The sequence below is a fragment of the Oncorhynchus mykiss genome, chromosome 15 (genome assembly GCF_013265735.2).
Source record: "Oncorhynchus mykiss isolate Arlee chromosome 15, USDA_OmykA_1.1, whole genome shotgun sequence".
Taxonomy (NCBI): Eukaryota; Metazoa; Chordata; class Actinopteri; order Salmoniformes; family Salmonidae; genus Oncorhynchus; species Oncorhynchus mykiss.
In genome coordinates, this window is record NC_048579.1 from 8286948 (window position 1) to 8302372 (window position 15425).

General features: G+C 39.9%; 1 protein-coding gene across 2 annotated transcripts in view; it reads right to left on the reverse strand.

The window, feature by feature from the left end:
• Positions 1-15425, reverse strand: part of LOC110489549 (guanine nucleotide exchange factor VAV3) — a 184778-nt gene that overhangs the window by 96071 nt on the left and 73282 nt on the right. For both annotated transcript variants that reach the window (XM_036945704.1, XM_036945703.1), the window contains exons 3-5: positions 2489-2547; positions 2331-2399; positions 1871-1982 (exon numbers count right to left, since the gene is read on the reverse strand). In XM_036945704.1, coding sequence (XP_036801599.1) covers positions 1871-1982; positions 2331-2399; positions 2489-2547 — 240 coding nt within the window. The remainder of the gene's footprint in view (positions 1-1870; positions 1983-2330; positions 2400-2488; positions 2548-15425) is intronic.

Genomic DNA, 15425 nt, shown 5'->3' on the forward strand with positions numbered 1-15425 from the left:
GTCATCATGAAGTGCTTTGAGAGACTAGTCAAGGACCATATCACCTCCACCCTACCTGACACCCTAGACCCACTCCAATTTGCTTACCGCCCAAATAGGTCCACAGACGATGCAATCTCAACCACACTGCACACCGCCCTAACCCATCTGGACAAGAGGAATACCTATGTGAGAATGCTGTTCATTGACTACAGCTCGGCATTCAACACCATAGTACCCTCCAAGCTCGTCATCAAGCTCGAGACCCTGGGTCTCGACCCCGCCCTGTGCAACTGGGTACTGGACTTCCTGACGGGCCGCCCCCAGGTGGTGAGGGTAGGCAACAACATCTCCTCCCCGCTGATCCTCAACACTGGGGCCCCACAAGGGTGCGTTCTGAGCCCTCTCCTGTACTCCCTGTTCACCCACGACTGCGTGGCCACGCACGCCTCCAACTCAATCATCAAGTTTGCGGACGACACGACAGTGGTAGGCTTGATTACCAACAACGACGAGACGGCCTACAGGGAGGAGGTGAGGGCCCTCGGAGTGTGGTGTCAGGAAAATAACCTCACACTCAACGTCAACAAACTAAGGAGATGATTGTGGACTTCAGGAAACAGCAGAGGGAACACCCCCCTATCCACATCGATGGAACAGTAGTGGAGAGGGTAGCAAGTTTTAAGTTCCTCGGCATACACATCACAGACAAACTGAATTGGTCCACTCACACAGACAGCATTGTGAAGAAGGCGCAGCAGCGCCTCTTCAACCTCAGGAGGCTGAAGAAATTCGGCTTGTCACCAAAAGCACTCACAAACTTCTACAGATGCACAATCGAGAGCATCCTGGCGGGCTGTATCACCGCCTGGTACGGCAACTGCTCCGCCCTAACCGTAAGGCTCTCCAGAGGGTGGTGAGGTCTGCACAACGCATCACCGGGGGCAAACTACCTGCCCTCCAGGACACCTACACCACCCGATGTCACAGGAAGGCCATAAAGATCATCAAGGACATCAACCACCCGAGCCACTGCCTGTTCACCCCGCTATCATCCAGAAGGCGAGGTCAGTACAGGTGCATCAAAGCTGGGACCGAGAGACTGAAAAACAGCTTCTATCTCAAGGCCATCAGACTGTTAAACAGCCACCACTAACATTGAGTGGCTGCTGCCAACACACTGACACTGACTCAACTCCAGCCACTTTAATAATGGGAATTGATGGGAAATGATGCAAATATATCACTAGCCACTTTAAACAATGCTACCTTATATAATGTTACTTACCCTACATTATTCATCTCATATGCATACGTATATTCTGTACTCTATATCATCGACTGTATCCTTATGTAATACATGTATCACTAGCCACTTTAAACTATGCCACTTTGTTTACATACTCATCTCATTTGTACATACTGTACTCGATACCATCCACTGCATCTTGCCTATGCTGCTCTGTACCATCACTCATTCATATATCCTTATGTACATATTCTTTATCCCCTTACACTGTGTACAAGACAGTAGTTTTGGAATTGTTAGTTAGATTACTTGTTGGTTATTACTGCATTGTCGGAACTAGAAGCACAAGCATTTCGCTACACTCGCATTAACATCTGCTAACCATGTGTATGTGACAAATACAATTTGATTTGATTTGATTTGATTTATATATAGAGAGAGAGAGATACAGAGATTCAGAGAGAGAGATACAGAGAGAGAGAAAGACAGAGAGAAGAGAGAGGAGAGAGAGATACAGAGAGAGAGAGAGAGAGAGAGAGAGAGAGAGAGAGAGAGAGAGAGAGGGGGGAGATACAGAAACAGAGAGAGAGAGAGAGATACAGAGACAGAGAGAGAGAGGAGAGAGAAAGAGGGAGAACTAACCAGAGGAGGAGGAACAGCCTCAGCCTTCATCAGATCTTCGTAGATCTCATCACCATCTTCATCATCGTAGACACAGTCATACAGATCCTCTTCATCCTCCACAGCTTTCTCACTGTCACACACACAGGCAGGAGGAACACATTATCACACTAGCTATAATGACACTCACAACCCTCATTTGTCAAGAGGCACAAGACAGGAGAGATCATGAGGATAGACAGCACAACATTTTTTTGAAAATGCGTGTTTTTGGCTGAAAAGACATTGAAAATGTGTATTTTATTTGAAAAAATGTTGAAAATGTGTCTGTTTTGGTTAAAAAGTTGTTGAAAATGTGTATTTTGTTTGAAAAAAACCGTTGAAAATGTGTCTTTTTTTGTTGAAAAGATGTTGAAAATGTGTATTTTTGGTTGAAAACGTCTTGTGCTCACTGGCAACCCAGAGGTAAGGAAAGACGTACTCAATCAGATCCACCAGATGGCTATAGATGTCTTCGTCTTCTTCTAGACTCTCCTCTGAAGGAAAAGGCCTTTTGGAAAGAATAGCACAAAATCAGTAACCGTTAAAAACACAACACATTCTGATTTAGAAATTGGAATAAACACCAAAACCACTTACTTTATACCAGTTTGTTCTGAAATCGTTGTGCTGGACAGTTTGGACAATGTGTCCATAACCTGCAATGAAAATTAATGGAAACGTTTTAGACTTGGTTTGATGTAATGAGGAAATTAGTGTTGTACTTCTGTTGTTTAGTCAATAGAGGGCAGTGTTTACTCAATAGTAGATTATGACAGTACGAGACCTGTGGAAGAGGTGGTAAATTATTTGAGTGATTAAATAACTTTTCCAACACAATCCATACGGTTAAGAAAATGGTTTCTATTGCATAATCAATAGAGAGCAGTAACAATATTAATCAGAATATTTTTTCTCTCATTTCAGACCAAAAGGCAGTGACGTTGTCAGCTGCTACAGAATCACACAGTGTTCATAGGATGTCATCAATACCAATACAATAGGGAATTATCAGTGTGTCCTCTGTCCAGTCTGGCGTCAATCACTATCCACAGAATAATCCATAACATTCAGTATTAAAGGGACATTCAGTATTAAAGGGATACCTTGGGATTTTGGCATTAAGGCCCTTTTTTAAAAATCTACTTCCCTAAAAATTCAGATGAATTTGTGGATACCATTTTTATATATCTGTGTCTAGCAGATACCCATAGACTTCCAGTCCTTTGCGCTAACGCTAGTTAGCATTGGCTTGCGAAACTACCTCTTACTTCACACTGGACACAAAGACGTAAAATTGTATCCACGAGTTGATCTGACTCTGGGGAGGTAGATAAAAGGGCCAACATCCTGAAGTATCTCTTTAAGTCTAGTGATCATCAACCCCCAGCTTGAGTGTCAAAACAGAACACTGGAAATCATGTGTGTAACAGAAAGGGGAAATATATACAGTATATATGTGTATAACTGAAAGGGGAAATATATACCGTATATATGTGTATAACTGAAAGGGGAAATATATACAGTATATATGTGTATAACTTAAAGGGGAAATATATACAGTATATATGTGTATAACTGAAAGGGGAAATATATACCGTATATATGTGTATAACTGAAAGGGGAAATATATACAGTATATATGTGTGTAACAGAAAGGGGAAATATATACAGTATATATGTGTATAACTGAAAGGGGAAATATATACAGTATATATGTGTATAACTGAAAGGGGAAATATATACAGTATATATGTGTATAACTGAAAGGGGAAATATATACAGTATATATGTGTATAACTTAAAGGGGAAATATATACAGTATATATGTGTATAACTGAAAGGGGAAATATATACCGTATATATGTGTATAACTGAAAGGGGAAATATATACCGTATATATGTGTATAACTGAAAGGGGAAATATATACCGTATATATGTGTATAACAGAAAGGGGAAATATATACCGTATATATGTGTATAACTGAAAGGGGAAATATATACCGTATATATGTGTATAACTGAAAGGGGAAATATATACCGTATATATGTGTATAACTGAAAGGGGAAATATATACAGTATATATGTGTATAACTGAAAGGGGAAATATATACAGTATATATGTGTATGACTGAAAAGGGAAATATATACAGTATATATGTGTATAACTGAAAGGGGAAATATATACCGTATATATGTGTATAACTGAAAGGGGAAATATATACCGTATATATGTGTATAACTGAAAGGGGAAATATATACAGTATATATGTGTATAACTGAAAGGGGAAATATATACAGTATATATGTGTATAACTGAAAGGGGAAATATATACAGTATATATGTGTATAACTGAAAGGGGAAATATATACAGTATATATGTGTATAACTGAAAGGGGAAATATATACAGTATATATGTGTGTAATAGAAAGGGGAAATATATACAGTATATATGTGTGTAACAGAAAGGGGAAATATATACAGTATATATGTGTATAACTGAAAGGGGAAATATATACAGTATATATGTGTATAACTGAAAGGGGAAATATATACAGTATATATGTGTATAACTGAAAGGGGAAATATATACAGTATATATGTGTATAACTGAAAGGGGAAATATATACCGTATATATGTGTATAACTGAAAGGGGAAATATATACTGTATATATGTGTATAACTGAAAGGGGAAATATATACAGTATATATGTGTATAACTGAAAGGGGAAATATATACAGTATATATGTGAATAACTGAAAGGGGAAATATATACCGTATATATGTGTATAACTGAAAGGGGAAATATATACAGTATATATGTGTATAACTGAAAGGGGAAATATATACAGTATATATGTGTATAACTGAAAGGGGAAATATATACAGTATATATGTGTGTAACAGAAAGGGGAAATATATACAGTATATATGTGTGTAACAGAAAGGGGAAATATATACAGTATATATGTGTGTAACAGAAAGGGGAAATATATACAGTATATATGTGTATAACTGAAAGGGGAAATATATACAGTATATATGTGTATAACTGAAAGGGGAAATATATACAGTATATATGTGTGTAACAGAAAGGGGAAATATATACAGTATATATGTGTATAACTGAAAGGGGAAATATATACAGTATATATGTGTATAACTGAAAGGGGAAATATATGCAGTATATATGTGTATAACTGAAAGGGGAAATATATACCGTATATATGTGTATAACTGAAAGGGGAAATATATACAGTATATATGTGTATAACTGAAAGGGGAAATATATACAGTATATATGTGTATAACTGAAAGGGGAAATATATACAGTATATATGTGTATAACTGAAAGGGGAAATATATACAGTATATATGTGTGTAATAGAAAGGGGAAATATATACAGTATATATGTGTGTAACAGAAAGGGGAAATATATACAGTATATATGTGTGTAACAGAAAGGGGAAACATATACAGTATATATGTGTATAACTGAAAGGGGAAATATATACAGTATATATGTGTATAACTGAAAGGGGAAATATATACAGTATATATGTGTATAACTGAAAGGGGAAATATATACAGTATATATGTGTATAACTGAAAGGGGAAATATATACAGTATATATGTGTGTAACAGAAAGGGGAAATATATACAGTATATATGTGTGTAACAGAAAGGGGAAATATATACAGTATATATGTGTGTAACAGAAAGGGGAAATATATACAGTATATATGTGTATAACTGAAAGGGGAAATATATACAGTATATATGTGTATAACTGAAAGGGGAAATATATACAGTATATATGTGTGTAACAGAAAGGGGAAATATATACAGTATATATGTGTATAACTGAAAGGGGAAATATATACAGTATATATGTGTATAACTGAAAGGGGAAATATATGCAGTATATATGTGTATAACTGAAAGGGGAAATATATACCGTATATATGTGTATAACTGAAAGGGGAAATATATACAGTATATATGTGTATAACTGAAAGGGGAAATATATACAGTATATATGTGTATAACTGAAAGGGGAAATATATACAGTATATATGTGTATAACTGAAAGGGGAAATATATACAGTATATATGTGTGTAATAGAAAGGGGAAATATATACAGTATATATGTGTGTAACAGAAAGGGGAAATATATACAGTATATATGTGTGTAACAGAAAGGGGAAACATATACAGTATATATGTGTATAACTGAAAGGGGAAATATATACAGTATATATGTGTATAACTGAAAGGGGAAATATATACAGTATATATGTGTATAACTGAAAGGGGAAATATATACAGTATATATGTGTATAACTGAAAGGGGAAATATATACAGTATATATGTGTATAACTGAAAGGGGAAATATATACCGTATATATGTGTATAACTGAAAGGGGAAATATATACCGTATATATGTGTATAACTGAAAGGGGAAATATATACAGTATATATGTGTATAACTGAAAGGGGAAATATATACAGTATATATGTGTATAACTGAAAGGGGAAATATATACCGTATATATGTGTATAACTGAAAGGGGAAATATATACAGTATATATGTGTATAACTGAAAGGGGAAATATATACAGTATATATGTGTATAACTGAAAGGGGAAATATATACAGTATATATGTGTGTAACAGAAAGGGGAAATATATACAGTATATATGTGTGTAACAGAAAGGGGAAATATATACAGTATATATGTGTATAACTGAAAGGGGAAATATATACTGTATATATGTGTATAACTGAAAGGGGAAATATATACAGTATATATGTGTATAACTGAAAGGGGAAATATATGCAGTATATATGTGTATAACTGAAAGGGGAAATATATACAGTATATATGTGTATAACTGAAAGGGGAAATATATACAGATGCTGTACATTGTCTTAATCCCTCTAAATTGAGTATGAACTTTCGTGATCATACATTTCCCCATTACACTCCCTAATTGTATTCTATTTTTACTTAACCTTTATTTAAACTTTAACTAGGCAAGTCAGATAACCCCTATGGAGAATTCATGGAAGTAAATCATGGGTACAATAATTACTAGATAAAAAAAATAAAGCAATGAAAGAAAAATCCAAATTTGACCAAATGTAACGAACCAACCAAAGTGGTTAAAGAATAAAATCAATGATTGCATCTTTAACTTAATTTAGTAGTGTTTGGTTCTGTGAGTCGATGAACACGTGATTGACAAGCATGGTGTAACGACATGTCATTTCACGCTGAAGTGGTCAGTAATGACCTCTGTCCTTGACCGAGAGTCTGAGACTGAGAGTCTTTCTAACAGCATGCTAATGAGCCAAAATACCACTTTATACAAATCACTTTAACAGACATGTACTTATAGTGGCTTCCGATGTCCTATTCACTCATATGTTGTAGTTCTTATAGGGGCTTCCTATGTCCTGTTCACTCATATGTTGTAGTTCTTATAGGGGCTTCCGATGTCCTGTTCACTCATATGTTGTAGTTCTTATAGTGGCTTCCTATGTCCTGTTCACTCATATGTTGTAGTTCTTATAGGGGCTTCCTATGTCCTGTTCACTCATATGTTGTAGTTCTTATAGGGGCTTCCTATGTCCTGTTCACTCATATGTTGTAGTTCTTATAGGGGCTTCCTATGTCCTGTTCACTCATATGTTGTAGTTCTTATAGGGGCTTCCTATGTCCTGTTCACTCATATGTTGTAGTTCTTATAGTGGCTTCCGATGTCCTGTTCACTCATATGTTGTAGTTCTTATAGTGGCTTCCTATGTCCTGTTCACTCATATGTTGTAGTTCTTATAGGGGCTTCCTATGTCCTGTTCACTCATATGTTGTAGTTCTTATAGGGGCTTCCTATGTCCTGTTCACTCATATGTTGTAGTTCTTATAGGGGCTTCCTATGTCCTGTTCACTCATATATTGTAGTTCTTATAGGGGCTTCCTATGTCCTGTTCACTCATATGTTGTAGTTCTTATAGGGGCTTCCTATGTCCTGTTCACTCATATGTTGTAGTTCTTATAGGGGCTTCCTATGTCCTGTTCACTCATATGTTGTAGTTCTTATAGGGGCTTCCTATGTCCTGTTCACTCATATGTTGTAGTTCTTATAGGGGCTTCCTATGTCCTGTTCACTCATATGTTGTAGTTCTTATAGGGGCTTCCTATGTCCTGTTCACTCATATGTTGTAGTTCTTATAGGGGCTTCCTATGTCCTGTTCACTCATATGTTGTAGTTCTTATAGGGGCTTCCTATGTCATGTTCACTCATATGTTGTAGTTCTTATAGGGGCTTCCTATGTCCTGTTCACTCATATGTTGTAGTTCTTATAGGGGCTTCCTATGTCCTGTTCACTCATATGTTGTAGTTCTTATAGGGGCTTCCTATGTCCTGTTCACTCATATATTGTAGTTCTTATAGGGGCTTCCTATGTCCTGTTCACTCATATGTTGTAGTTCTTATAGGGGCTTCCTATGTCATGTTCACTCATATGTTGTAGTTCTTATAGGGGCTTCCTATGTCCTGTTCACTCATATGTTGTAGTTCTTATAGGGGCTTCCTATGTCATGTTCACTCATATGTTGTAGTTCTTATAGGGGCTTCCTATGTCCTGTTCACTCATATGTTGTAGTTCTTATAGGGGCTTCCTATGTCCTGTTCACTCGTTGTAATTCTTATAGGGGCTTCCTATGTCCTGTTCACTCATATGTTGTAATTCTTATAGGGGCTTCCTATGTCCTGTTCACTCATATGTTGTAGTTCTTATAGGGGCTTCCTATGTTGTAGTTCTTATATCAAATAAAATTTTATTGGTCACATACACATGGTTAGCAGATGTAATTGCGAGTGTAGCGAAATGCTGGTGCTTCTAGTTCCAACAGTGCAGTAATATCTAACAATTCCCAACAACTACCTTTTACACACAAATCTAAAAGGGGTGAATGAGAATATATTAATATAAATATATGGATGAGCAATGGCCGAGCAGCTTAGGCAAGATGCAGTAGATGGTATAAAATACAGTATATACAAATGATATAATGAACGTAAGATATGTAAACATTGGACTAGCGTTGGACTAGTAACTGGAAGGTTGCAAGTTCAAACCCCTGAGCTGACAAGGTACAAATCAGTCGTTCTGCCCCTGAACAAGGCAGTTAACCCGCTGTTCCTGGGCCGTCATTGAAAATAAGGATTTGTTCTGAACTGACTTGCCTAGTTAAATAAAGGTCAAATAAAACATTTATTAAAGTGTCCAGTGATTGGGTCTCAATAACGTTTATACATGTTATATGAGTAATGTAAGATATGTTGACATTATTAAAGTGTCCAGTGATTGGGTCTCAATAAAGTTTATACATGTTATATGAGTAATGTAAGATATGTTGACATTATTAAAGTGTCCAGTGATTGGGTATCAATAAAGTTTATACATGTTATATGAATAATGTAAGATATGTTGACATTATTAAAGTGGCATTATTTAGAGACATTGTTTAAAGTGACTAGTGATCCATTTATTAAAGTGTCCAGTGATTGGGTATCAATAAAGTTTATACATGTTATATGAGTAATGTAAGATATGTTGACATTATTAAAGTGTCCAGTGATTGGGTATCAATGCAGTTTATACATGTTATATGAGTATTGTAAGATATGTTGACATTATTAAAGTGGCATTATTTAGAGACATTGTTTAAAGTGACTAGTGATCCATTTATTAAAGTGTCCAGTGATTGGGTCTCAATGTAGGCAGCAGCCTCTCTGAGTTAGTGGTGGCTGTTTAGCAGTCCTTGAGATAGAAGCTGTTTTTCAGTCTCTCTGTCCCAGCTTTGATGCACCTTAATGACCTCGCCTTCTGGATGAGAGCGGGGTGAACAGGCTCCGGTGGTTGTTGTTCTTGATGATCTTTTTGGCCTTCCTGTGACATCTGGTTATGTAGGTGGTATGGAGGGCAGGTAGTTTGCCCCCGGTGATGGTGGTGCGGTCTGCACAATGCCTCTGGAGAGCCCTGTGGTTGAGGACGGTGCATTTGCCGTACCAGGCTGTGATACAGCCCGACAGAATGCTCTCGATTGTGCATTTGCAAAAGTTTGACAGGGTTTTGGGTGACAAGCCAAATTTATTCAGCCTCCTGAGGTTGAAGAGGTACTGTTACACCTTCTTAACCACACTGTCTGTGTGGGTGGACCATTTCAGTTTGTCTGTGATGTGTACGCAGAGGAACTTAAAACTTTCCACCTTCTCCACTGTTGACCCTTCATTGTGGGGGGTGCTCCCTCTGCTGTTTCCTGAAGTCCACGATCATCTCCTTTGTTTTGTTGACATTCAGTGAGAGGTTGTTTTCCTGACACCACACTCCGAGTGCCCTCACCTCCTCCCTGTAGTCTGTCTGGTCGTTGTTGGTGATCAAGCCCACTACTGTTTTGTCGTAGTGGGCATGCAGACATGATGATTGAGTTGGAGGCGTGCATGGCCACGCAGTCGTGGGTGAACAGGGAGTACAGGAGGGGGCTGAGCACGCCTCGTGGGGCCCTAGTGTTGAGTATCAGTGAAGTGGAGATGTTGTTTCCTGCCTTCATCACCTGGGGGCGGCCCGTCAGAAAGTCCAGGACCCAGTTGCACAGGGAGGGGTTGAGACCCAGGGCCTCCAGCTTCATGATGAGCTTGGAGGGTTCTATGGTGTTGAATGCTGAGCTGTAGTCAATGAACAGCATTCTTACATGGGTATTCCTCTTGTCCAGATGGGTTAGAGCGGTGTGTAGTGTGATGGCGATTGCGTCATCTGTGGACCTGTTGGGGAGGTATGTAAACTGAAGGGGGTCTAGGGTGGCCGGTAAGGTGGCGATGATATGATCCTTGACTAGTCTCAAAGCGCTTCATGATGAGAGAAGTGAGCGCTACAGGCGGTAGTCATTTAGTTCAGTTACCTTTGCCTTCTTGGGTACATGAACAATGGTAGCAATCTTGAAGCATGTGGGGACAACAGACTGGGTTAGGAAGCAATTAAATGTGTCTGTAAACACACCAGCCAGCTGGTCTGCGCATGCTCTGAGGATGCGGCGAGGGATGCCGTCTAGGCCAGCAGCCTTGTTAACATGTTTAAATGTTTTACTCACGTCAGCCACTGAGAAGAAGAGGTGGAGGGACGCAGTCTTTGTCAGCAAGCCACGACGGTGGCACTATATTATCCTCAAAGCGGGCAAAGACGGTGTTTAGTTTGTCTGAAAGCATGACGTCAGTATCTGTGACGTGGCTGTTTAAGTTTTTGCAGTCAGTGATTTCCTGTAGACCCTGCCATATACGTTGTCTGAGCCACTGAATTGCAACTCCACCTTGTCCCTGTACCGACATTTTGTTTGTTTGATTGCCTTGGAGGGAATAACTACACTGTTTATATTCAGCCATATCACCAGGCCTCTTTCCATGGTAAAATGCGGTGGATTGCGCTTTCCGTTTTTCACGAATGCCGCCATCCATCCACGGTTTCTGGTTAGGGTAGGTTTTAATAGTCACAGTTGTTACGACGTCTCCAATGCACGTATTTATAAACACACTCACCGCGTCAGCAGATAGAGCAATGTCGTTCTCTGAGGCTGATTGGAACATGTTCCAGCCCGTGTGATCAAAACAATCTTGGAGCGTGGCTTCCGATTGGTCAGACCAGCGTTGATTGGTTCTCGTCACTGGTACATCCTGTTTGAGTTTCTGCCTATAAGCCGGTATGAGCAAGATGGCGTCGTGGTCGGACTTGCCGAAGGGAGGGCAGGGGAGTGCTTTGTACCCATCGCGGAAGTTAGAGTAGCAGTGGTCGAGAGCATTAGCCCTTTGTGTTGTGCAATCAATATGCTGATAAAATTTAGGTAACATCGATCTCAAATTTGCTTTGTTAAAATCCCCACCTACAACAAATGCAGCCTCCCGGTATATAGTTTCCAGTTAACATAGAGTCAAGTGAAGTTCCTTGAGGGCCGTCTTGGTGTTCGCTTGAGGGGGGATGTACACAGCTGTGACTATAACTGACAAGAATTCTCTTGGTAGGTAGAATGGCCAGCATTTGATTGTAAGGAACTCTAGGTTGCTTGAGCAGAAGGACTTTTGTTCCTGTATGTTGTTATGATCGCACCATGAGTTGTTAATCATAAAGCATACAACCCTGTCCTTCCTCTTCCCAGAAATGTGTTTATCTCTGTCGGCGCGATGCATGGAGAAGCAGCCATGTTTCTGTGAAACAGAGAATGTTACAATCTCTGATGGCCCTCTGGAAGGAGTCAGCTGCTGGGATTAGATCCATTGTCCTGGGTGGTGGTCCGAAGAGAGGACCTGCTTCAGAAAGTCGTATTCCTGGTCGTAATGTTGGTAAGTTGACGTTGCTCTTATATCCAATAGTTCTTCCCGGCTCTATGTAATAAGACTTAAGATTTCCTGGGGTAACAATGCAAGAAATAAAACATTTTAAAAAACTAAATACTGCATAGTTTCCTAAGAACGCGAAGCGAGGCGACCATCTCTGTCGGCGCCATCTTAACCTGACAGAGGCTTCCTTTGGCATAACATGTAGACATGTCCTGTTAACTCATATGTTGTAGCTCCTTCCTATTTCTCTGTAGATGAACTATTGGCCTGTAAACACAGACACACACACAGACACACTCATTTAGCCCCAAGCCCTCAGCTCTCACTGATCAATACTGATCACACCAGCTCATAGATGTCTCCTCCCCCAGCCAGGCTACTAATAAATCACATTAGACACAAACACACACACACACACACACACACACACACATACACACATACACACACACACACACACACACACACACACACACACACACACACACACACACACACACACACACACACACACACACACACACACACACACACACACAGGATAGTGGTTGGTGGCAATGTGATTTATACCGTTTCACAGCTCGACAAGAGCCATCCCGTAGATACTAAATGTTGAACTCTCAACTGGGTGAGGTGAAGAGTAATCTGAGTTAACCCCTCTCCACTGGGTGAGGTGAAGAGTAATCTGAGTTAACCCCTCTCCACTGGGTGAGGTGAAGAGTAATCTGAGTTAACCCCTCTCTACTGGGTGAGGTGAAGCGTAATCTGAGTTAACCCCTCTCCACTGGGTTAGATGAAGCGTAATCTGAGTTAACCCCTCTCCACTGGGTTAGATGAAGTGTAATCTGAGTTAACCCCTCTCCACTGGGTTAGATGAAGAGTCATCTGAGTTAACCCCTCTCCACTGGGTTAGATGAAGAGTCATCTGAGTTAACCCCTCTCCACTGGGTGAGGTGAAGAGTCATCTGAGTTAACCCCTCTCCACTGGGTTAGATGAAGTGCAACCTGAGTTAACTAAAGAAATAACTAAAGTGTCTGTAGTGAATACCAGAACAGAGAACAGAGGCCACATCAGGCCATAGGAATACCAGAGCAGATCTCGCAGTGAAGGGCAACAGACTCGTGTAATCTGCAGTAAGGAAAACAGACTCATGTAATCTGCAGTAAGGAAAACAGACTCGTGTAATCTGCAGTAGGGAAAACAGACTCATGTAATCTGCAGTAAGGAAAACAGACTCATGTAATCTGCAGTAGGGAAAACAGACTCATGTAATCTGCAGTATGGGCAACAGACTCGTGTAATCTGCAGTAAGGAAAACAGACTCATGTAATCTGCAGTAAGGAAAACAGACTCATGTAATCTGCAGTAGGGAAAACAGACTCATGTAATCTGCAGTATGGGCAACAGACTCGTGTAATCTGCAGTAAGGAAAACAGACTCATGTAATCTGCAGTAAGGGGGAAACAGACTCATGTAATCTGCAGTAAGGAAACAGACTCATGTAATCTGCAGTAAGGGAAACAGACTCATGTAATCTGCAGTAGGGGCAACAGACTCATGTAATCTGCAGTATGGGCAACAGACTCATGTAATCTGCAGTAAGGAAAACAGACTCATGTAATCTGCAGTAAGGAAACAGACACATGTAATCTGCAGTAGGGAAACAGACTCATGTAATCTGCAGTAGGGAAACAGACTCATGTAATCTGCAGTATGGGAAAAACATATACATTAAAGTCTTATAATCCCCTTTTTGGCACTTAGAAGACCCCGTCAATTTCACAAATACACGCGCTAGTAGGGAAATAGCATTGGTCAGTTCTAGTTACTAAGAAAAGGGCTACTTCATTGAACCCAAGACTTACTCCAGAACAGCACAAGGGATTGGCTGACTGGTGCCGGTCTGCTTCAGCTAAAAGCAATTAATCCCAAAAACCCTTTGACTAAAACTCCAGCTGTTTGTGTATGTGTGTGTGTGTGTGTGTGTGTGTGTGTGTGTCCGTGCATGTGTGTGCGTGAGTTTGCGTATATTAGTGTGATTGTGTGCGAGTTCCTTGTACATGATGCTGTTGACAACACATTCCATCCCCATAAACTGCCCAATGAAAATACGATTGGCTAAGAACTGAACTATGGTGGCCAGTCAGTTCACGCCTCATTATTGCCATAATACCTCATTAGCCAATAGGGGTGTTTGGATAAATGTCTAGATAGCACAGGCCACTCATGTAGAGCGCTTCGACTGCCACACACATATTATATTTTAAACATTTAGTAGATGCTTTCATCCAGCGAGATTTACAGTAGTGAGTGCATACAATTTTCATACAGGTCCCCTGTAGGAATCAAAACCATAACCTGACGTTGCAAGCACTATGGTTTACCAACTGAGCCTCTATGGAGCCTCTCCCTCACAAGCACTATGGTTTACCAACTGAGCCTCAATGGAGCCTCTCCCTCACAAGCACTACGGTTTACCAACTGAGCCTCAATGGAGCCTCTCCCTCACAAGCACTACGGTTTACCAACTGAGCCTCAATGGACCCTCTCCCTCACAAGCACTACGGTTTACCAACTGAGCCTCAATGGAGCCTCTCCCTCACAAGCACTATGGTTTACCAACTGAGCCTCAATGGAGCCTCTCCCTCACAAGCACTATGGTTTACCAACTGAGCCTCAATGGAGCCTCTCCCTCACAAGCACAATGATTTACCAACTGAGCCTCAATGGAGCCTCTCCCTCACAAGCACTACGGTTTACCAACTGAGCCTCAATGGAGCCTCTCCCTCACAAGCACTATGATTTACCAACTGAGCCTCAATGGAGCCTCTCCCTCACAAGCACTATGCTTTACTTTACCAACTGAGCCTGAATGGAGCCTCTCCCTCACAAGCACTATGCTTTACTTTACCAACTGAGCCTCAACTGGACCCTCTCCCTCACTCTTCTATTGTCTATTTCTCTCCTTATCTATAACTAATTCAATAATTTACTATTCCTCTCTCTCTCTCCCCCAGCCCTTCTCCATCTCTCAATTCATGCTAAGGGGATTTATTGGCATGGTAAACATATGATTACATTGCCAAAGCAACTGAAATAGATAATAAAGAATAAATAATTTACTGTAAA